The sequence below is a fragment of the Ascochyta rabiei genome, chromosome 5 (genome assembly GCF_004011695.2).
Source record: "Ascochyta rabiei chromosome 5, complete sequence".
Lineage (NCBI taxonomy): Eukaryota > Fungi > Ascomycota > Dothideomycetes > Pleosporales > Didymellaceae > Ascochyta > Ascochyta rabiei.
Genome location: NC_082409.1, coordinates 1,247,998 through 1,269,772, shown reverse-complemented (window position 1 = coordinate 1,269,772; position 21,775 = coordinate 1,247,998). Strand labels below are relative to the sequence as shown.

General features: G+C 56.9%; 7 protein-coding genes across 8 annotated transcripts, besides 13 other annotated features; 4 read left to right on the top strand and 3 right to left on the bottom strand.

Moving 5' to 3' along the window:
• Window positions 1-637: 637 nt before the first annotated feature.
• Window positions 638-668: a tandem repeat.
• Window positions 669-815: 147 nt separating this feature from the next.
• Window positions 816-859: a tandem repeat.
• A 478-nt stretch (window positions 860-1,337) lies between these two features.
• Window positions 1,338-1,372: a tandem repeat.
• A 613-nt stretch (window positions 1,373-1,985) lies between these two features.
• Window positions 1,986-2,007: a tandem repeat.
• Window positions 2,008-2,710: 703 nt separating this feature from the next.
• Window positions 2,711-2,731: a tandem repeat.
• A 160-nt stretch (window positions 2,732-2,891) lies between these two features.
• Window positions 2,892-2,931: a tandem repeat.
• Window positions 2,932-2,951: 20 nt separating this feature from the next.
• Window positions 2,952-2,981: a tandem repeat.
• A 343-nt stretch (window positions 2,982-3,324) lies between these two features.
• Window positions 3,325-7,487, bottom strand: EKO05_0003581 (Histidine kinase; the record flags this gene model as incomplete). 2 transcript variants are annotated; one of them, XM_059636195.1, is made up of 5 exons in its annotated part: window positions 3,325-3,351; window positions 3,405-3,680; window positions 3,729-3,860; window positions 3,910-6,524; window positions 6,581-7,487. In XM_059636195.1, the coding sequence occupies 5 exons, from the start codon at window positions 7,485-7,487 to the stop codon at window positions 3,325-3,327; spliced, it is 3,957 nt and encodes a 1,318-aa protein (XP_059492178.1). The 2 variants fall into 2 exon arrangements, with proteins under 2 accessions (XP_059492178.1, XP_038800693.1); XM_038938497.2 differs by having other exon boundaries at window positions 3,325-3,680.
• A 347-nt stretch (window positions 7,488-7,834) lies between these two features.
• Window positions 7,835-7,860: a tandem repeat.
• A 2,019-nt stretch (window positions 7,861-9,879) lies between these two features.
• Window positions 9,880-11,638, bottom strand: EKO05_0003580 (uncharacterized protein; the record flags this gene model as incomplete). Its single annotated transcript, XM_038938640.1, has 4 exons — window positions 9,880-10,578; window positions 10,673-11,016; window positions 11,068-11,520; window positions 11,572-11,638. 4 exons carry the CDS (start codon window positions 11,636-11,638, stop codon window positions 9,880-9,882), a joined length of 1,563 nt encoding a protein of 520 aa, XP_038800694.1.
• Window positions 11,639-12,142: 504 nt separating this feature from the next.
• Window positions 12,143-14,429, top strand: EKO05_0003579 (FG-nucleoporin nsp1; the record flags this gene model as incomplete). Its single annotated transcript, XM_038938609.1, has 4 exons — window positions 12,143-12,563; window positions 12,624-13,962; window positions 14,014-14,137; window positions 14,214-14,429. 4 exons carry the CDS (start codon window positions 12,143-12,145, stop codon window positions 14,427-14,429), a joined length of 2,100 nt encoding a protein of 699 aa, XP_038800695.1.
• A 35-nt stretch (window positions 14,430-14,464) lies between these two features.
• Window positions 14,465-14,507: a tandem repeat.
• Window positions 14,508-14,679: 172 nt separating this feature from the next.
• Window positions 14,680-14,707: a tandem repeat.
• Window positions 14,708-15,045: 338 nt separating this feature from the next.
• EKO05_0003578 (ATPase inhibitor) lies at window positions 15,046-15,568 on the bottom strand (the record flags this gene model as incomplete). Its single annotated transcript, XM_059636194.1, has 4 exons — window positions 15,046-15,097; window positions 15,155-15,220; window positions 15,308-15,373; window positions 15,438-15,568. The coding sequence occupies 4 exons, from the start codon at window positions 15,566-15,568 to the stop codon at window positions 15,046-15,048; spliced, it is 315 nt and encodes a 104-aa protein (XP_059492177.1).
• An 867-nt stretch (window positions 15,569-16,435) lies between these two features.
• Window positions 16,436-16,507: a tandem repeat.
• Window positions 16,508-16,545: 38 nt separating this feature from the next.
• EKO05_0003577 (uncharacterized protein) lies at window positions 16,546-16,920 on the top strand (the record flags this gene model as incomplete). The annotated part of the gene is made up of 1 exon (XM_038945330.1): window positions 16,546-16,920. One exon carries the CDS (start codon window positions 16,546-16,548, stop codon window positions 16,918-16,920), a length of 375 nt encoding a protein of 124 aa, XP_038800697.1.
• Window positions 16,921-17,022: 102 nt separating this feature from the next.
• Window positions 17,023-18,028, top strand: EKO05_0003576 (14-3-3 protein; the record flags this gene model as incomplete). Its single annotated transcript, XM_038938399.1, has 5 exons — window positions 17,023-17,083; window positions 17,136-17,442; window positions 17,497-17,738; window positions 17,788-17,858; window positions 17,912-18,028. The coding sequence occupies 5 exons, from the start codon at window positions 17,023-17,025 to the stop codon at window positions 18,026-18,028; spliced, it is 798 nt and encodes a 265-aa protein (XP_038800698.1).
• Window positions 17,928-18,006: a tandem repeat.
• Window positions 18,029-20,677: 2,649 nt separating the features above from the next.
• On the top strand, window positions 20,678-21,324 carry EKO05_0003575 (membrane anchor subunit of succinate dehydrogenase, Sdh4; the record flags this gene model as incomplete). The annotated part of the gene is made up of 2 exons (XM_038938229.1): window positions 20,678-20,943; window positions 21,039-21,324. The coding sequence occupies 2 exons, from the start codon at window positions 20,678-20,680 to the stop codon at window positions 21,322-21,324; spliced, it is 552 nt and encodes a 183-aa protein (XP_038800701.1).
• An 11-nt stretch (window positions 21,325-21,335) lies between these two features.
• Window positions 21,336-21,353: a tandem repeat.
• Window positions 21,354-21,775: the final 422 nt, after the last annotated feature.

Here is a 21,775-nt window from a genome sequence, read left to right as displayed (position 1 = left end):
GGATCTGGCTTTGCCGAGCCATTGTTTTACTATTCACCCCAACAACTATACCACGGCACCCAAGTGCTACTGCGTTTGCTTTCCATCATGGCGACATGGGCGTTTTGGAGTTTGGACGCTTTGCATTTTCGGTTGGGCGGCGTGAAAGAGGCGGAGAAGAAGACGTAGCGTCTGAGCCCATAGCGAAGCGAGTCGTCGGCTATGTAAGGCTGGAGGAATGCTGGAATGCTGGAATGGCTTCCATTTGGCACGAAGAGGTCGCTAACCCTGAATCGTGTCAGTAGACAACTAAAAAGGTCCGCATTACATAGTTGAATCGATGGCACTATCCACACTTGATCTCACTACCACACACCGCCAGTCATTCCCGCGCGCCAAAACTCTGTCGCTAGGTACTCGCTCTCACGTCCAGCACATGGTTGACACGGGAGTTTCCCAATTTCCCTTTTGTCACCCGTGTTCGGCGCCTGCCGAGCATGATTTTCATCGACTCCCCATTCGAGCACACCGGGAAATGAAGAGGGTCGTCGCACGTGTTGAAACACAGTCACATCGCAATCTCCTCACTCCCACTTGCGTCGCCCACGCAGACCCTACTCGCGAGAGGGTCCGAGTGGTGCAGTGCCGTGCAGGCAGCCCGCCGCCGCCGCCGCCGCCGCAGCAGCAGCAAAGCTCCGGATACGACGCCATTGCGACGATTGGGCCGTCCCGGGTACGGGCGAGCTCGGTACGAGCTCGGTTTTGTTGGGGGTTTTTTTTTTGGGTCTGCGAGATACATACGCGGTAGGTGGGATGGATTCGCTTTTTGGTATTGGGAGATGAGATGAGATGAGATGGATGGGATGGTTGATTTGAGTTGGTCCTTACGCGCTTGTTTGCTTGCTCGCTCGCTCTCGGTTACTCACTCATTCAGTTACTCACTCAATTAGTCACTCACTCACTCACTTCCTCACCCACCCACTTCCTCACCCACCCACTTCCTCACTTCCTCACCCACTCACTTCCTCACCCACCCACTTCCTCACCCACCCACTCACTCGCATTGCAGTGCATTGCGTTGACTGGCTGTGGTGGTAGGTACGGCATCGAGTTATCCGATGTGGGTCGAGATGAGAGCGAGAAGAGGTAATTGGATAGGATTCAACATGATGAAGGGTTTCGGGTTTTAGTGTTTTCTTCGCACAGTCAGATATGCAGAACAGAGACCCACTGCACTGCATCCCATCTCCCCTGCCATCCACCCACCCACCCAGCAAGCATGCAAGCGACTTTCTTCTCCTCGCTCCCGTCCTTGGGACCTTGCGGGACGGACGCGGAGCGGATGCTACTGCCGTCTGTCATCTCATCTCGTCTCGTCTCATCCACTCGCATCCACGGATCCGCTAGTTTGTGGTAAGCGTGGTGGGTGGGTGGATGCGGTACAGAGTCCACTGTCAGGACAGGTACAGACGCGCGCAGCGACCAAAGCAACTCTGCAGCAGCGCCCCCCCTCGCATTGCTATTCCTAACCAGACAGCTTCCAACCGCACAGTTCGGTTTGATTCGTACTTGCCACACTGGCCGTGGGCGGTGCAATCCTAGCGCATCCCATGCGCACCCACACAGCGGAGAAGCCAAACGCAACTGCACGTGGACATGTTGTGCTTAGGTCTCACCGCCACGTCCCTCCCTGCCGTGACCTTTGGTCATGTCCTTCCTTCCTTGCATGTCATGTCGTGCGAGAGGGGAAAAAAAAAAAAAAGGTACCGAGGGGGTCAGCACTTGGCATGCAGCGGCTAGCGGCGCGTCAGAGCAATGCCATTGTTGCATGGATAGGGCAAGGCAGGGTAGGGCAAAGGTGCGAACTGAGGCGCACCGGAAGCGCTGCTTGCTTGCCGGCCGGGCGGACGCCACGTGCTCATGTCTCTGGTCGAAGGGGCGGACATGCACGGCGAGTCAGGTAGGAAGTCAAGACGCAGCATGAATTACATGTGTGCATGCACGGATGTGTGTGTGTGTGTGTGTGTGGGGGGGGGGGGGTTTGTTTCGTTGCGCAGGTACACACACGGTATGGTATGTCCGAGCATTGTATCCATGTCTTGCATGGAGAGAGAGCCCGACGAAGAGTCCAGCTATGCGTGCGTCAAAGGAAGAAAATCTACGAGAGAGACACACACCACTAAGGCAAGCAAGCAAGCAATCCATCCCGCCACATCCCTGGTATCAACACCCCCTTCGCTCTCCCAAACCGCTTTCTCGCAACACCCCCACGAATCGACACACCCTTGGCGCACTACCTCGGCAACCAAAGTCCCCACACCACCTCGACCCGAGCTTGGCTTGGACCGGCAAGAGCAGAGAAGCAAGAGAAGAAGAAAAATGCCTCTCCCGCAGCCATGTACACTACACGGCTAGCGGATAGCCATGCTAGCTCCGTGGCCCACACAACCGTGTAGCGCTAGGCAGACGCCAGCAACGACTTCGGATCTTCTCGGCGAGCTGCCGGTCGTGATGCTAGGTAGGTAGATGGGGGTCGGTACCCTGAGCACAAGGCGCGCAGAGTGTTTTCGCAGCTGCTACATCACGAACCTATTCCGCGACGACGAGGTACAGGTTCTGAGCTCGGCAAGGGGGGCGGCTGGATATCCTTGGGTGGTTGGTGAACGCAGTATGGTATGGCTGTCTTTTAGGAACGCGAGATTTATCGTCTCGTGAGGTCTACTTCACCCACCTCTCTCTCTCTCTCTCTCTCCTATCGAACGCGGCACGACCAAGCACGACCGATCAATTACACACACAACGCGTAAAAGGTACCCTAAGAGCAGCAGCAGCAAGTCCGGAGAGAAGCGGCAGTCAAGCGATCGAATAAACAATAGCATAAGATATGGTTACCATCATCTGCTCCTAAACGAAACTCAACACAACTCAACTCAACACAACTCAACTCAACTCCAGGCAATATGCAGGTACAGGAAGAATAAGCAGAAGAAGCAGAAGAAGAACAGCGAAATGCAGCCGCCCCAAGAAACACTCCGAATCGAATCGTTGCAACTCGGCAACGCACAACAAGAACGCCGCAAGTCGTTGAAAACCTAAACATCCAATGTAGGTAGCAGGAGAGCGTGGCCTGGCAGGCCGCTCATCCAGATCCAAGCTGCTCCAAAATGACCGTGCGCTGGTTCCTATGCAGAGCCAGCGGCACATCAGGGTATCGTCCCTCGCACATCTACAGTCGTGAAAAAGAGGAAGAAATCACTCCGGCTCCTCGACCCTTGATTTCTTAGCCTCGGGTCCCTCGCCTTCCCCATCGTCTCCCGTGCCTCTCTTCCTCTTATCCGAAGATAGTCAGCTACTATGGCTTCTCAGGAGCAACTGCCACTCATCAGCCTCGTTCAATGCATGTCAGACAAGGACCTCAATAGTACCCCTTGAACAGACTCATCCGTCTGGTCGGCAGCGAGGAGCTTTGGGCTCGCAACTTCTGCCGGACCGCGTTCTGTAAAGCCGCGGGCTTCGAGCTGTGGGCGTTTCGAGGGTGTTGCTCGTGGAGTGGCGTTGGGAGACGTTCCTAGTTGACCGAGTGTGGGGGGAGAGAGGTTGTCTTTGGAATGCGACGCGTCGTACAGACCGCCACCCATTGTTGCGCAGCGGAGGATGGTTTGGATGAGTTGGTTTTGGCGGAGGGGTTTGGAGAGGTAGTCCTGCTGCTGTTAGTACGTAGTGGGACGGTCTAGCCTGGCGTAACTTACGTCCATCTGCGCCGCGAGACACTTCTCACGGTCGCCAACCATGGCGTGAGCAGTGAGGGCGATGATGGCTGTTGATGGGATGCCGTTCTCGCGCTCCCACTCGCGGATCTTCGCTGTAGCTTCGAAACCACCCTACAGCGTGTCAGACAGATGTGCAAACAAGAACATTGGGTCCACTTACCATAACAGGCATCTGCACGTCCATCAGAACGCAGTCGTAGCGCTTCTTCTGGATGTGCTCGAATGCTTCCAGACCGTTGTTTGCTACAGTGACCCTGTGGTGGTACTTCTCCAGAATGCGAACGGCAAGCTTCTGGTTGACAGCGTTGTCTTCAGCGAGCAGGATGTTGAAGGACTTTGAGTGATCAGACACCAAGGGCGCAGCGCGTCCATCCAGAGCCGGGATGAGTGCATTGCCCAAGTCGATCGGGAGACACGGTGTGGTCATGTAGCTCGAGATACCATTCTCCAGAGCAGACCTGAGGCTTATCGCCACTCTGGGAGTGAGCATGACAAGCGGGATGTACTTGAAACGGTCTGCGCCCCTCAGCTCCCGTGCCGTGGCGTCGTTGTCGACAATGACGCAATCATAAGCAGTGTTAGTCCTCTTGTCCGATGCTGGCACCTCTTCGACCGAGCTGACGACCATGGGAACAAGCTTGAGGGTCTTGAGATGTTGAACTACTTCTTCGGAGAAGTTGGTGTGGCCCTGATCGATGAAGATGACCGTGTGACCGTTGTACGCCCGGAGGTTGGGCTGGATAGCGCTGATGTCGGGAGCTCCGAGACGGACTCTGCATGTGAAGTAGAAGACACTGCCCTTGCCAAAGTCGGACTCGACCCACATACGGCCACCCATGAGCGTTACCAGGCGCTTGGAGATGGATAGACCAAGACCTGTGCCACCAAACTTCCTGGTCGTTGAACCGTCGGCCTGCTGGAAGGTGTCGAAGATCAGGTTGAGCTTGTCGCCGCGGATACCTATGCCTGTATCGGAAACAGCGAACTGGAAGACATACTGATCCGGGCCACACTCTTGCTCTTGCGCCATGCTAATGGCCACCTTGACTTCTCCGCGCTCGGTAAACTTGATAGCGTTGCCGACAAGGTTCAAGATGATCTGCCTTAACCTGAAAGAATCGCCAACCACGTAGTCGGGCACTCTGAAGGAGACGTCGTACGCGAGGTTCAGCTTGCGCTCGTTGGCCCTTGAAGCCAACGACTTGAGCGCGTTGAAGATTGTGCCGCGAATTGAGAATGGAATCTCTTCCATGACCATCCGGTTCGCCTCGATCTTGGAGATATCGAGGATGTCGTCGATGATGGTCAAGAGCTGGCCAGCCAAGTTGTGCACGATCGTCAACATCTCCCGCTGTGCGTGCGTGAGGTCGGTATCTAGCGTAAGCTGCGTCATACCAATGATACCGTTCATGGGCGTTCGGATCTCGTGAGACATGTTGGCCAGAAATTCTGACTTGGTCTTGTTGGCCAACTCGGCTGCCTCCCTGGCCGCTGTATTCCTCTGGATGGACTCGCGTAGACTGGACACCATCTGGTTGATTTTCCTCTTCAGCTCGTCCATCTCACCGGACGCCTCAACTGTGATCTGGGTAAACTTGCCCTCCATGGCAGCGTTTGTGATGTCGCCGAAGGCGCGCACTTGCGAGGTCAAATTCTGGGCCATGGTGTTGACGTCGGTCGTGATCTCCTTCCATCGTCCATCAATGTCCCGGATATCTGCTTGGCCACCCATCTTTCCATCGACGCCGACATCGCGGGCCACACGCTTCACAGCGAGCGACCACTCATCGAGTCTCATGACCATGTCGTTGATGGTGTCCTTCAACAGTCGGATTTCTCCCTCAGCATCCACATGCACTCTCCTGCTCATATCTCCCTTGGCAATAGCCTGTGTGACTTCCGAGATACTTCGTACCTGCAATGTCAGGTTCTGCGCCATGGTGTTGACGTTGTTCGTAAGGTCCTTCCATTTGCCTTCCACATTGTCGACCTGTGCTTGTCCGCCTAGGATACCGTCGGTTCCGACTTCGCGAGCAACCTTGCTGACTTCCTGGGCAAACGTATTCAGGCGGTCCACCATGGTGTTGATGGTGATCTTCAGAGACAGAATCTCACCCTGGACTTCAGCCTTGACCTTTCGACTAAGATCTCCTCTGGCTACAGCTGTTGTGACTTCGGCAATCTCTCGTACTTGTGTCGTCAGGTTCATCGCCATACCGTTGACATTCTCGGTGAGATCTTTCCAGGTTCCTTCGACTCCGTGGACGGTAGCTTGGCCGCCGAGTCTGCCTTCGGATCCGACTTCTCTCGCAATCTTGGTGACTTCGTGTGCGAACTGTTGCAGTTGGTCGACCATGCGATTGATCGTCAACTTGAGTTCCAGAATCTCGCCCTTGCACTCGGCCTCGACCTTCCGAGTGAGGTTGCCCTGGGCGACAGCAGTTGTTACCTGAGCGATGTCTCGCACCTGGGTTGTCAGGTTCTGCGCCATGGCGTTCACGTTGACGGTCAGCTCGTTCCACATGCCCTTAACACCGGCGATCTCAGCCTGACCGCCGAGCTTGCCTTCGGTACCGACATCTCTAGCCACCTTTGTGACCTCGGTCGCAAATGATTGCAGTTGGTCCACCATGGTGTTGATTGTTTGTTGCAGCTGGAGGATCTCTCCCCTCGCTGGACGCTCGATCTTTCTGCTCAAGTCGCCGTGGGCGACAGCGGTTGTAACGACGGCGATTTCTCGCACTTGCTCGGTAAGGTTCTTAGCCATGTCGTTGACTGTTCACAGGCGGTTAGCAGACGGCCAGGTTGGCAACCACACACGAACCACTTACCGGAGTCGGTCAGCTCAGCCCAGATACCATCCACCCCGGGAAGGTTTGCCTGACCACCGAGTCTGCCTTCGGTACCGACTTCTCGGGCCAAAAAGGTGACTTGGCTGGCAAACTCTTGCAGCTGGTCCACCATGGTGTTGATTGTGCGCTTGAACAGAGTGATTTCGGGGTCCATTTCCTTAGCGTGGATCAAAACCTTCTTGCTGAGGTCGCCCATAGCGACTGCTGTCACGATGGCGCCGATTTCACGCAGAGCCTTCTGGAAAGCCAGGTTGGCCTGCTGGTGCTTGCCGAGCTCGCGCTTCAGGGCACCGATATCCTCGATGCCGTGCTCAAAGACCATGTTCTGGTTGTTCAGCTGCTTGTTGACTTCGGCGCTCAGGTTGTCGATGTGCTCGCGCTGATTCTTGATCTGGTCGGCCTGCTTGTTCAGGTGGTCGCGCAGGTAGTTGAGCTGCTCCTCGGTGAGGGCAGCGGCAGGCTCCTGGGGGTGGTCGCCGTTGGACTCTTTGGCCGCGAGCCAGTTGCTGACCCAGAGGGCTCGCTGCTCCTTGGTGGAGCTGCGGCGGTCATAGGGTGCGCTGGGCTTGCCAAAGGGCCCTGAGGTTGCGTAGACCAGGCCCTCCTCGGGAGGCTCGCCGGCAGGTGTGATGGGGAAGGCGTCCTGGTTAACGACGACGTTGCTCTTGTGCTCGAGGAAGTCGATGCGCGCGCACAAAGCGGCGATCTCCTGCTCAAGCTGGGCCTTTTCAGCGCAGTCGGGGCCGGGCAGGGCGATGGCGTTGGCCGTGGCCTTTGCACCATTGGCGGCTATCTGGGCCTTGAACGAGGCATCGCGGGCGGGGTCGTGGGCTCTCGCGAGGTTCTTGACGTAGTCGGCAAGCCCGGAGTAGGTTTCGGCAGCCATGGCTGCAGCGAGAAAGCGGATGTCGGCTGTCTATGTGTGCAGCATTGAGGACGCGGCAGGACAGGCACGTGCAGCCTTGGGGGTCGTTTGGGTGGAGGAGGAGGAGGGAGAGCAGAAGAGCGTGCCGAGGGCGAGAAATGCTGCCAGTCTTGACGAGGCCGTTGAAGGCTCGTGGGACGGCGAGACGGCGAGACGGTGCACTGGCGGTGGACGAGGAGGTCCCCGCTGAGAAGGGTGCTGGCGGCGATGGGAGGGCTGGCGAAAGAGGGCTGGCGTGACGGTGGCCGTGGCGAGTACCTTGCGGAGTGCAGCAGAGTCGATGTCGATGCCACGCGGGAACAGACAGTAGCAGCAGCAGCAGCAGCAGCAGCAGAGAAGGAGCGGAGAGTGTACAGGATAGAGCACCCGCAAGCCAGTCTGACACGAGAGCTTCCACAGTCGCGGACGGCGTTCAGTGGTAAAAGATCGCCGATATGGGATGTGCCTTTGCTGGATGACCGGCCTGGCCTGAGCCCAGCGAGAGACCACCTGCCCTCGCTACGGTCTGCTAGCCTTGGAATGACAGGCGTTAGAGAACACCCTGGTCTCCAGCGCGGGCATGCACCGGTCATGCATGCACACCACGCTGCTGCTGTCCGGCACACTCTGCATCCCAGTCGAGCCGCGGGCACGCATGGAAGACTCGGCACGGCGTTGGCGATGCTGGAGAGCACTGTGCTTTCTCTTCTCAACACGCGAGTCCATGGCCGCGGAGGCTGTTTCCCGCTGCACTGCGCAACGTCACGTGGCTTCATGCGCAAATCTCACACACACACCGCGGTAAGATGAGGGTGCTCTAAAGCGCTCACGCATGCTAGCATCTACCCTACGCGCCAGCGCAGCAGGCACACACACGGACTCTGCTTGGACCAAGTGCGCCGCAACACCGTTTCCGCAAACAAGGAACAAGCCGTGAAAACAGCGCAGACGACCCCTCGTCCCGAACCCAGGGCATCGAATAGGGGGGATCCGTCGCCACAGACAGCCGTCACAGTGGATGCCCAGCGCTGATACGAGCGTTTTTCGGCGACGATTGCCGCAGTAGCCTACGACCAACTCGCCCTAGCGTACACGGCTCTGTGGCTCTCTCGTAACGCACGCAACTTGAACACAGGTTTCGGACGGCATCGAATTTCCACTCTTCCATGTGCGCACAGCGTGCACACGGCCCCAGCGCCACAATCACCATGGACACTTGTTCTTCTCAATTTCCACCCGCCGACGATGCGTGCCTGGCTCTCCTGTTGGATCATCCCTTACGCCCTTACACGACATGTCGTCACATCGCCGCTCCGCTGCAACGTATCGGACCGCCTGCCTTTTCGTTCCCCTGCTTGCTTGTGACTTTCGCGGGGCAGCCAACGGGCGCACTTCTCGCCCCTCGCCGGCCAATGGACGTGGCTTGAAACAAGATACCAGCCCCACCGAGATGCTCAATCAACGTCCTCACCTTTATGACCGTGGTTGATCTTGGGCTCGCACTCTAGGTTTCGGCGCCTTTGTGCTCAACCTACGTACCACATGGCAGTTTCAACGAGCCCGCGACGCGTGTCCTGCCTTTTTCCCGTCCCGCTGAACCTGTCCCATCTCGCTTCTCAATCTCCGTCGTGCTCTTCGTTTCAACCTTTTCATGTGCGTGCGTGCGTACGAGGTGGGGGTGCTGGGTATGCACCTCTTCATGTGCGTGCGTGCAAGGTGGGGGTGCTGGGTATGCACCTTTTCATGTGCGTGCGTGCGAGATGGGGGTGCCGAGTGTGCAACTTCTCACGTGCATGCCTGCGAGGTGGGGGTGCCGAGTGTGCACCTCTTCATGTGCGTGCGTGCGAGGTGGGGGTGCCGAGTGTGCAACTTCTCACGTGCGTGCCTGCGAGGCGGGGGTGCCGAGTATGCACAGCGGGGCCCTCTACCGAAGCGAAGAAGCGTCTTTTCTTTCTTCAGCCCACCTTTTCGCACTCAGGGTCCAATAGCTTGTTTCACAGGCCCGAAATGGGCTTCTCTTCGGCCGCTCGCTTTCAGGTGGGGGGGCAAGCGGCCCGGATGGACAGTTCCTGCGATGCCTAAACGCACTCGCAGGGTTGGACGTGGTGTGGTAGTGCGTTGCAGGTAGGAGTGAGTAGTTGAATATCAATAGTGTGCATTACTACTCTGCTCAATAGTGTGCATTACTACTCTGCTCAATAGTGTGCATTACTACTCTGCTCATCTGTGTGCATTACTACTCTGCTCATCTGCGTGCTCGCTTCTGATCATGCTCGCGAGCTACTCCCTGAGCTCCCTCGCGCACTGCTTCTGATCATGCTCGCGAGCTGCTCCCTGAGCTCCCTCGCGCACTGCTTCTGATCATGCTGACGAGCTACTCCCTGAGCTTCTTCGCGTGCGCGACCAAGCTCTCAATAACCTGCTCGAAAGCGTCCTTGTCGCCCAGTGCACTCTCCAGCTGCTTCTGCCAGTACGCAAACACCTGCTCCGCCCGCAGCTGCAGGCCCTTGAGGTGATCGACGTGGATCTGCAGCTCGTCGTCTGTGAAATGGAGCAGCGCTGCCTCGGTCGTCGCGCACAGCATCGACGTGGCGCTGAGGTCCAACTCCGGGGGTGGCGGCGGGCCTCTCCTCGGCCTCTCTGTCCTTGATTTCGACGAGTCGACAGATGTGTTGGATGTGTTCTCTCGCTTCACGCGGTCCAGTGCGTTGGGGTTGCGGCCGTCCGAGGACGGGCGCGGTGACTTGTCGCCTGGGATGTGGATCGAAGGCAGGATCAGCTTCTTCTGTTTAGACGCAGGCAGGATCTCGTCGAGATCGACGGGCACGCCAAGCGAGACGAGGAACAGCCGCCGTATCCTAGAACGGACCCAGTCTGGGGGCTGCAGCGGTGGCGGCGCAACAAGCTGAGTCCATAGCGAGTGGCTCCGCTCAGAGTGGAAGATGGAGCGAGTGTCTGCGGTAGTGGATAGGGTGGGCAAGTCATGTGGGCATGGGTAAATCTCATTCATGTAGGGTTGGGTTGCGTCAACAATGGCTTCCAACGAGCTGAGCTGGGCAAAGTCGAGGACAGGCTGTGTCATTGGAAGTCAGTCGAGACATCACCGCAGCACGCTTCGCACCAGGAAAGAGGGAGCGGCTGGCTTGGGCTAGAGCTGTTGCACTTACGGGACCTGGTGGTGCTGGTGGAGGAGCGGGTACGGGATTTTGAATTTGGGGGCTGTCAAATGTAGTCTCTGCCTGTTCCTCGCCTTGCTGAAACCCATCGTCGAAGTCCCCAAAATCGTCGTTGCCCTCGCCGCCCTCTTCGAATTCGTCAAAGTCGCCGAACCCATCGTCTTCTTCTGCGTCGCCGGGGTCTGAAAGGTCGTCTGTCTGGTCATTTATCTGGTCGTGTGTCTGGTTGTCTGTTTCTTCAGGAAACTCGTCTGTTTCCACTGGGACGACTTGGTTGGCGGCATCGTCGTCGTCGTCGTTTATTGGAGACCTATCAATGGAGGCAGTTGGCGACCCTTCTTCCGTCAACGGCACGCAGGGAGGCGCCCAAGAAATGCCTTACGTACCTTGGTTGTCCCGCTTCGGAGGCTCGGGCGCCTTGACGATGATGTCAGGCGTGGCATCGGCGAGGCGCTGCTGGTGGGCGAGTGTTCCTGGAACGTCACCGTGGCCAGGCTGGTCCGGGTCGATCTTCTCCACGACCGTCTTGGGGATGGGGCTCATGGGCGTGCCTCCTGGCGTGAGGGGTCGATCACTGGCGCTCACGCGCGAGGCACTGCGGCTGCGCTGGCCGTCTGGGACAATCTCTACCTCGTCCGGCACGGCGTCCTGCGTCCGCATGTTGTAGGCAGCGGTGCCAGGAACCTCGCCGTGGGCAGGCTCGTCGTCTACACGCTCGACGCGGGTGATGGGGATGGGCGATGTGGCCTCGGCCCTGCTCTGCTCAAGACCCTTGTCGAGGCTCTTCTCGTGCACTCTGCCCTCTGATGCATCGGAGAAGTGCTCATCGCCTGAGTCGGCTGCGCCAGTGGTCAGAAGTGCATTGGGCTGAAGGATGGAGCACGGCGTACCAAGCTCCTTCGCACCAGGGTCCTCGAGCTCTACGCTCTTGCGAGGCGGGGCGAGCTCGTCAACCATGTTGGATCGCGGCGGCTTCAAGTGCGCTTGAGCTGGATGTATGCAGGCAGCGGAGAATGGGCTTGACGTGGACTGCACGATGTGGTGGGCGCTGAGGGTGTCTAGCGGAACGATTTCACGAGCGATTGGGAGGGCGAAGAGGGTACAAGGTGCTGCGCCTCGCTCTCGTGCATGTAACAAGTCGTCCTTGGCTTTCCAACACGCGGGGGACTCGCGCTCCAGACCGCTGTAGCTCCAGCTGGATCAACGAATCGCCGTATCACCGGTGGTACCTAGCCGCGCGTGGCCCATGCAGCTGTCTGCCCAACTTTTGGCGATTGCGACACCGACGCGCCTGAGACAGCTGGACAGACGCCGAGCACCTGCGCAAGCCTTCACTGCAATCCTCAATCTCTGCGCGTCCCGGCCCGTGTTGTTTGCCTTGGTGTTGTTCTTTTTGTCGCGACAACCAAGTAAACAGCTACCTACAACCACCACCAAACTACGCCCTTCTCAACCACAACCATGTCTGGCTTCACATTCGGACAGCCGAGCGGCAACAACGCTGGCTCCAACGCGCCAAAACCGGCGGGTGGATTGTTTGGCGGTGCAGGAAACACGACCGGCAGCTCGTCCCCCTCCCTCTTCGGCACCGCCAACACTGGATCGAGCGCACCGAGCACAGGAGGACTGTTTGGCGGCGGCGGAGGAAGCGCTGTAGGCGCAGGTCTCTTTGGCGGCGGAGCATCTAACACACCGGCGGCGAGCAAGCCTGCGGGAGGCCTCTTTGGCGGTGGAGCTACAGCAGGCGCATCTTCGACACCAAGCTTTGGCTTCGGCAGTGCAGCAAAGACGGGTGACGCAGCAAAGCCAACGATGTTTGGCGGTGCTTCAACTGGGGCTGCACCAGCTGCTTCCCCCGGCACCACCTCGTCATTTGGATTCGGTACGCCTTTCAATACGCACTTTCCTTTGTGTCGGCGCAGAAACTAACAACACCCAACAGGCTCAACACCCACTGCCACCCCCGCCACAAACAAGACATCTTTCCTTCCCTCAACGACACCCGCTGGTCCTCCCCCAGGCTCCAACCTGTTCGGTGGACAGACACCTGCGGCCTCATCTGGCTTTTCCCTAGGAGGAGGACAAAACAACCAGACTGGTGCGAGCTCGTCGGGGTCAGGCTTGTTCGGGGGAGCCGCGAAGCCTGCTGTGCCAACAGCTGGATCAACGCCTGGCTTGTTTGGAGCCAAACCTGCAGGTGCTTCCACACCCACCACAGGTCTTTTTGGAGGCGCGCCCGGCTCCAACGACGCGAACAAGAGCGCAACCCCTCCGACCCCAGCCGGATTGTTCGGTGGAGCCGCTCCTACAGCTTCTTCCAGCTCGCAAGAGACTCCTAAACCAGCAGGAGGACTGTTCGGTGGTGGCCTGCCTAGCACGACACCCGCAAGCAAGCCCCCTACATTCAGCCTTGGAGGATCCACACCTGCTGCCCAGCCAGCGGCCTCGCAACCATCCGCAACGCCTTCGCTGGGAGGCTTCAGCTTAGGTGGCGGAGACAAGGACAAGACTGCGACTTCATCAGCAGCGCCAACATCCGGCCTGTTTGGCGCGGCTGCATCGTCTACACCAAGTGCGCCCGCAGCTGGCGGCAACACTGGCCTCAACCTCTTCAAGAAGCCTGAAGCGAGCACACCTTCCAGCTCGACACCAGCAAGTGGAGCCGCACCAGCTGCGACAAGCTCGGCTCCGTCCATGTTCGGCGGTATGGGAGGTGGAAGCTCTGCGCCTCCAGCTTCGTCTGCAGCGGCGCCAACATCAGCCGCAACGCCAGGTCTTTTCGGGGGCCTGGGTGGAGCAAAGCCCGCCTCGACCACAGCACCAGCTTCGACACCTGCGCAGCCCACTCCATCACGGGGGGCTACGCCTGCACCTTCTGGCGATGCTAACAAGAGCGGGCTTGCCAACTCGACAGCGGGTCCAGCACCCTCCGCTCAGTCACGCCTCAAGAACAAGTCCATGGACGAGATCATCACACGATGGGCCGCCGATCTCTCCAAGTACCAAAAGGAGTTCCAATCGCAAGCTGAGACTGTCGCACAGTGGGACCGAGCCCTCGTCGAGAACTCTGACAAAGTCCGCCAGCTGTACTCGAAGACCTTCCAAGCCGAGCGCGACGCAGCAGAGGTAGAGAGGCAACTGACCATGATGGAGGAGAACCAGCAAGAGCTCGACTCGTACCTCGACCGATACGAAAAGGAGATTGAGAACCTCATGAAGATGCACGGTGTTTCCGGCAGGTCTGATGGTCTACGGGGCCCTGATCAGGAGCGCGAGAGGACGTAAGTCACACGACAACTCGCTCGCAACAAAGACATGCTAACCGGCACCAGCTACAAACTCGCCGAGAAGCTGCAAGACCGCCTCAACGAGCTGAACAAAGACCTCACGGAGATGATTGAGGAAATCAACAGCACATCCCAAACCCTCAGCAAAACAGGCAAGCCCGACGACCCCGTACGTATTTCCTTTCGTTTTTGTTTCCTTCCCTCTTCCATCCTCCCGAGACAAGATATACTTACCCACCCCGCAGCTCACAAAAGTCGTCCGCGTTCTCAACACCCAGCTGTCGCAGCTCCAGCTTATCGACTCGGGCGCCTCGCAGCTGCAGGACAAGATCAACCAGGCGCAAAAGGAGAGTCGCTCCCTGGGCGCCAATGGCTGGAACGGTCTCGGCACCGATCCCGCAGAGGACTTTTATCGCAGTTTCCGCGGGAACAGAGTCGAGCGGTATGGGGGGCATGCGTAGAGGGCTTGCGGTGGGGCGTGGATTCGCCTGGATCAAATGAGATGGGATGGATTGGAATGGATCGAATGGATTGGATGGGGGTGCTCGATGGGGCGTTTCATGGGTGTCGGCTTGACAGGCTGAAGACGAGGAATGGCATGTAGTCAGTCATGTGACGTGTTGGTATCACGGAATAAAGATTGTCTTCACCCTATAAACGACTCCATTGGCTCTCTGTGCCTCTATTCAAATAGCTCTTTTGATCACACCCTTTTCTTTTTTTTTTCTTTTTTTTTTTTGGTACGAAGGAAACAACTAGCTCTGTTGTGCTATACTTGACTGTCATAACGAGAGTATCCAGCACGCAAGGAAAATATACCGATGCCGAGAGTGCCTTGGCCCATTGTGATTTCAACGACAGTCTCGGGGAACGCAGAATAGTGCACCAGTCTCACGATTGGCAGGTGAAAATGCCCGGCTTAGCAATCACGGCATCTCATAGCGTTTCCGAGTTTGTGTGGACGGTTTGACGTGGTATTCATTCAATAGCTGTACGAGACCGAGCGGTCAGCGCGAGGCATTCTACACAGTATATATCTAACAAGAGCATCCGCGACAAAGAGAGCGCACTGAGTGCTTACTTCTGCTCGCCCTGGCCGGACGCCTCGCCCTCCTTGATGACGTCGTCGCTGCGGTGATGTTAGTATTGCTCGTTTGCCGGGTCGTGGCTGTGTGCGGCGACTCACATGTGCTTGTCGAGGTCCTCGATGTGCTGCCTCTGCTGCTTGAGCTTCTCCTTGATGGCCAGGAGCCTGCGGGACGTCAGCTGTGTTTCTGGGTGCGCTAACTGCTTGCCTCGCGCTGTGTGCGGGCGGTGGGTGATGCGGGTTGGTTCGTACTTGGCCTTCTCCTCCTGGCGGATGTAGAGCTCCTCGGCGGCGGTCTCGCGCTTGGTGAAGGCGTCACTGTGGTTCTGTTAGCTTCCTTGTCCTGCTACCTGTCCAATTGTCTGGTTTGCTGTAGACTGACCCTCCAGCAGAGCCGGTCGCCCTGGAAGCAGCGGAGCCGGTAGCACCCTCAGCCATGCGCAGGGCAGAGGCAGAGAAGTAGCGGGGAGCGGCGACGGCGCGCGCACTCTTGATGATGGATGTGCGGAACATGTTGGGAGATGTGGATTGGCGAGGTGAAGTTGTTCGGTTGCGTGTTTGGATGGAAGGCCTAGGTGGAGTGATGCTCGGTCAGAAGCTCTGCTTGCTTGTGCATGGACCAGTTCGAAATGAGATCATCGGCGGGAACACGGCACGTGACATCGGTGTCAACCATCAACTGAGCCTTGATTGAGGTTGTGTTTGAGGGCGTCAATCAGTATGGCGTGTTGTCGACGCTGGGCCTGCCATATATTTCCACAGTGAAGGGCTGTCGTGGCAGGTGGCTGTTGTGCGTACACATCACGGATAGAACCTGGGTAGAGCTGTCAAACGGCAGACTGACAGGCCCAACGAACCATAAGCATGTGTGTATGGATCAGACCAAGCCTGGCGTTTACTCTGTAGAGTTACGGTTGGTCATGTGGCGGACGCAAACGACTGCAGTGATGTACGCTACTTCCCTCCGCAGCATCTTCTGCCGCAGGGCTTCCCGTCCAACCTGAGACTGTGGCGGAGATGAGGTCAAAAGCAGCAGTGCAATGGCCAACACTTGTTGCACATGAGTTGCACATCAGTCCGGGAGCTTGTGGCGGTCATGGGCAGAGACAAGGCGGGGCACGGGTACGAGGACAGCAGATGCAAGCAGCAAATAGGAGGGCCACGCACAGCGCGCTCCGGTTCCAAAGGCAACCAGACAGTCTGGCATTGCCAAAGGTGACTGACAGGTGCTCGAAGCTGCCTGTCAAGCAGATCAGTTGCAAGGAGTCGCGGCCGCGCTGGGCTGCGTGAAACAGAGCAAGATCGTCCACGGGGCTTAGCGCCAGCAGTAGTCGGGCGTTCTTCAGGTTCCCCCTCTGATAAACACTCAGTCAACTGAAGCCTCCACAACTCAACACCACCGCCACCGCACACCACCGTCTCCCCACTCACTTCACCACCTCCCACTACACCGTCTTTCGTAAGTACCTGCCTGCCTTGCCTTGCCCATCATGCTCGCCAGCGCCCCCCATGGGCCTCACATGCTGCGCCCTGCCTGCGACGATCCCAACAACCGCCAGCCAGCCCGCGCCATCAGAACAGTGTGTCCCGCGAGTACCGTCGCTTCGAACGTCCCCGTCGCAGTCGTTTCCAGCATTGCACTGGGAGCCGTGCTTGTGGTGGTCGCAGATTGCACCGCACAAGCCACCCCTCCTTTCGCCCTCTCTCCACCGCCATGTCTGAGCCCGACGTCAGCGCACGCCATTGACGCCGCGACTCTCGTTATGGTCCTATTTGCGTGCTCCATCTGCACGGCTGGCAGTCCGCGGCCGTTTTTCGATGCCGCGAGCCGACGACCTGTGCCACACCGCACACTGAGGGGCTAACATGCTGGCTGGCTCTTGCGACCCGCATTCGCTGCGAAACCTGCGCGCCGCGCACCAGCTCAATTTTGCTAACCACCGCACCTCGCAGATCTCCACTTCACAATGGGTTACGAGGATTCCGTCTACCTGGCCAAGCTGGCCGAGCAGGCCGAGCGCTATGAGGGTAAGCTCATTCCTGGGACGCTGCAAACACGCACGCTGATCCGCGTCTGCAGAGATGGTCGAGAACATGAAGGCCGTTGCCTCCGCAGACCAGGAGCTCTCCGTCGAGGAGCGCAACCTTCTGTCCGTCGCCTACAAGAACGTCATCGGTGCCCGCCGTGCCTCGTGGAGAATCGTCACCTCGATCGAGCAGAAGGAGGAGTCCAAGGGCAACGAGACCCAGGTCGCTCTCATCAAGGAGTACCGCCAGAAGATCGAGGCCGAGCTCGCCAAGATCTGCGAGGACATCCTCGAGTGCCTTGACGGCCACCTCATCCCCTCTGCTGAGAGCGGCGAGTCCAAGGTCTTCTACCACAAGATGTATGCATTCTGCGCGCCTGCTCCCATCCCTCGCTAACCACGTCTGTCTTGCAGGAAGGGCGACTACCACCGTTACCTCGCCGAGTTCGCCGTTGGTGACAAGCGCAAGACCTCCGCTGACAAGTCGCTCGAGGCTTACAAGGCTGCCACCGAGGTCGCTGCCCAGAACCTTGCTCCCACCCACCCCATCCGCCTTGGTCTTGCCCTGAACTTCTCTGTCTTCTACTACGAGATCCTCAACTCGCCCGACCAGGCTTGCCAGCTGGCTAAGCAGGCTTTCGATGACGCCATTGCTGGTACGTGAGATGATTTGAAGCTGGTTTGACACTACTGACGCGCAAACAGAGCTCGACACCCTGTCTGAGGAGAGCTACAAGGACTCCACTCTGATCATGCAGCTCCTGAGGGACAACCTGGTAAGCCGAAATACGCTGTCATCTAGCCATGTCCGTATACTGACTCACCAAAGACTCTCTGGACCTCCTCCGAGGCCGAGCCCGCCGCCGATGCGCCCGCTGCTGAGCCCGCTTCTGAGGCACCCAAGGCTGAGGCCAGCGCCGAGGCACCCGCTGACGCTAAGGCATAGATTATGCCGAAACCAACATGAAGTAAAAAGCACGGAATTGTGGTGCATCTTGGTCTGGGTAACGGTGTCTGGTTGGTCGACCCTAATGGCATGGAAGGTGCTCTAGAGCATCAGGAGCTTGTGCTCTTCGTTAGATTCCCAAATCTTCATCATGTCATCACATCTTACACCCGGTCGATTCCCGCTCCTCCTACAACTAGTACGGCCCTTTGGTACATTGTCTTGGGCACTTCCCTCGACTGTTATGTCTGATGAGTTTATGGCTTATTTTCGTCTGCGCAGGTGGCGGCGTGCCTTCGTGCACGAAAGCTAGATGTTCAGTTTCCTACAATCCTTCAGTTGCTACCAAAAAAAGATTTCCAGCGATATGTAGAATTCGCAGGGGCTTCTTCAACACACTCACATTGTGCCTGTCGTCTCTCGCTCTACCACTACCGCAAATTTGCGTTCAGTCCTTTTGCTGACGCTGACGAAGCGTGGTTTGTTTGTGCTTTCCTTTCTCGTCAGCTCCTCTCACTCGCCAACTCAGAACCGTAGGAGCAGTCTCACACAGCTCTCGACACTCGCCTCTAAACAAGTTGATTCGCCCGGTGCCTTCACCGTAGGCCTCTGGTCACGTCTCTCACCCTCGAGTGTTGAGTCGCGCTCAGGGCTTCTTAAGGTGAGCTTGAGACTGAGCTTGAGTTGAACTCACGGCTCTCATTCAGTCACCAGCTGGCTTCTCTAATCAATGTTTTCATAGATGGCTAGCTACAAACGGACTAGCAGATACACTTTCACCTCCATTTTCCCGATCGGTGCGATCAAGTCCTTCATACAGCCATGCAACCCATGGATGCCGGGCAACTACCGGGCGAACCACTTCCCTGGCATACCACTGATCAGTCACAGGGTTGGCTCCTCCTCTGCAATGCATATCCCATTCCGTTTCCTGGACCTTCCGACTGAATTGAGAATGGAGATCTACGAGTACCTCGCAATTGTTGGTAAGGTCTTCTATAGTCCGGAAGGTTACTGTATATACAGTAGGTACGAGGGATGGTCATCTTACGACACGCCCTCGCTGCAGATTTTGCGAGTCTGCAAACAAATCCACGATGAGGCTGAGGAAGTCTATATGTCTAAGAACTTGTTTGTTCTTCCAGACTTCTTTCACCTCAGACAGCCATTCAGAGCTCCTCCTGCTGCCATTTATGGCCCGAGCCACACCAACATAGTTCACAATAATCGATGGCTCTTTTCAAAACGTGCACTGAAGTTGGTCAAGAATATTAGTGTTTCCTTCAATCCTCGACAAAGTATACCGCTGGGCATGGACCATGCGGCCTGGGAGGAGGCGACCGAGGAAGACCACGAGAGCTATCAGGACATGGTTGCGAGGGCTCGCCTGCAACCCTCGCATGAAATCAGTCACGATCAATTTATTGGGTGCTAGGGTGGCCTTGACTACACTCTGAGTTGGATTAAGCACAGCGTTTTCTATCCTCAAATCGACTACACCAACGCATACTGTGCCATCGGTTGCTGCCGATGCTTTCGGGCGGGTTCGGACTGGCCTCCATGTTGAAAGCCAGGATTGTTCATGTACTCGGAATCAAGAGTTCCGACGAAGAAGAAGAGTATATTTGTGGCTCTCTTATCTACTCCAATGCTGCATCTGAGTATGTCGAGGACCTAGACAACGAGAAGATGATCAAAAGGCAAGGCATCGTGTGCAATCCCGATGAGGATGTCTGGGCGAAGTGGAAGAAGCATGAGGGCTCCAGTCGCGTTCAGTGCGATTGGGACCTTGAGCATGGATGTGGTTTTGGGCCAGGGTATCGCAACGACACACCGCAGTGTGGTTTATGATCGTCACTGCGAGCAATGGCGAGATACTTGAGTTGCCTGTACCACACCGTGATTTCTGCACTGCTTTTGTGTCTGACTTCCTTTTGCAAGAGAGTAGGTATATCACGTATGCGATTGATCAGCCACTCAATCGTTCGTGTCCCTGCGCCAACACATTCAAGTTCTATCTGACATGGTGAACGCTTGCTTTGACAGGCCAGGTCTACAGCGTCGCCGTAGCGAGACAGAGCTATCAAACCGTAACTTACCATCGTACACATTTAACCGGTGGGTCAAAACGAGAGCATGATTCAAAGCGAGAGCATGGTTCAAAGCTCGAAGGATTGAATGTCCGTACAGTAGCATACTCGAGGCGGCTGTTGGCTTGCAATGTAATGTTGCAGGGGCGCTGTTGGTTAGATGAATAGCAACAGTCTGTCTACCTTTAAGCAATGTGAATGGGGAGATCAATTGCGCTCACAGAGCAAGCTGTACGGGTCTTGCACGAGTCAACACATCATGCGGACGAATGCGTGCGTGGAGAGCAAATGCAGCAACGAGACGCACTATGCTTTCCAACTTCTGATTTCAGGAAATTGCTTCAACACTGTTTGTGCATGTTGGATGTACGCTCGCCCACATGTTCGTCGAGTGCATGTCGCAGCCCGCTAAATCCCGAACCGGAGGCATTTTCGATGTTACTCAGCAGCATGCTGATTGGCTGACAGGAGGTAACATCATCCTCGGCCATCGCATACCGTCGACATCACGACCGCACTCTGCTTTCTCCCCCACAGTATCACGCACACACGCACAGCAATGGCCTCCCTCATGCGTCCCACCGTCTTCCGCCAGGCGCCCGCCGCCTCTCAGCGCATGATGTCGGCCTTTGTGCGCCCCAGCACCGCCATGGCCCAGTTCAAGCCGGCGTTCCAGAACTCCACACGAGTTGCCGCCTTCCACGCAACCCAGAGGAACCAGATCCTGCCCCCGCTCCCCCAGAAGATTATTGGAACAGCAAATGAACCGGTCCCGGTTCCCGAGCCCAGCTACGCCCACGGCAGCTACCACTGGAGCTTCGAGAGGTGGGTGATGTCTACTCCGGCTATACAAGAGACGGACGGGGCATATTGGCCGAAGACCGGCTATGCTACAAACGACCATAACTAACAGTATTCAGGATCGTCTCCGCCGGATTGATTCCCCTGACCATTGCGCCCTTCGCCGCCGGCTCGCTGAACCCCGTCACCGACTCGATCCTCTGCGCCCTGCTCGTCGTCCACTCGCACATCGGTTTCGAGTCGTGCATCATCGACTACTTCCCCTCCAAGCGCGTACCTTTTGTCCGCAACGCGGCCAACTGGGCGCTTCGCGCAGGGACTGTTCTTGTGGGCGTTGCTTTGTACTCGTTCGAGACAAACGATGTCGGCATCACCGAGGCTATCCGTCAGCTGTGGACAGCGTAGAGGAGCTGATTGGGGGGGGGGGGGGGGGGCTTGTGTGGGATATATGTGATAGTAGGAACAGTTGAATGCACAAAATACATGTCGTTGTCGTTCTTGTCGTCTACAGAGCAGTTGTATGGTGCAGCTCTAAAATGAACCAATCTACAAAGTTCGTGGTCTGAATCGCGTGCAGTACCAAGGGTTTAGATGATGCAAGCTCGTATCTATCAGCTCTCCAGCTCCAGCAACATAGTCATCGCCTCTCGACATTACTCATAGTGGTAGTTGTTGTAAATGGCAACAGTTTGATACTCCCCACAAGATGGAGGTAAAGTGAATCACAGCAAACACATCTACAAAGTACCGCGCAGATGGTGCCATTCAAGTTTCACGCCAGGCATTAAATGCTAGCCATGACTTTATTGCTGCATGGGACTATACTGATCCAGCGAGAAACGTTAGTTAGACTGGC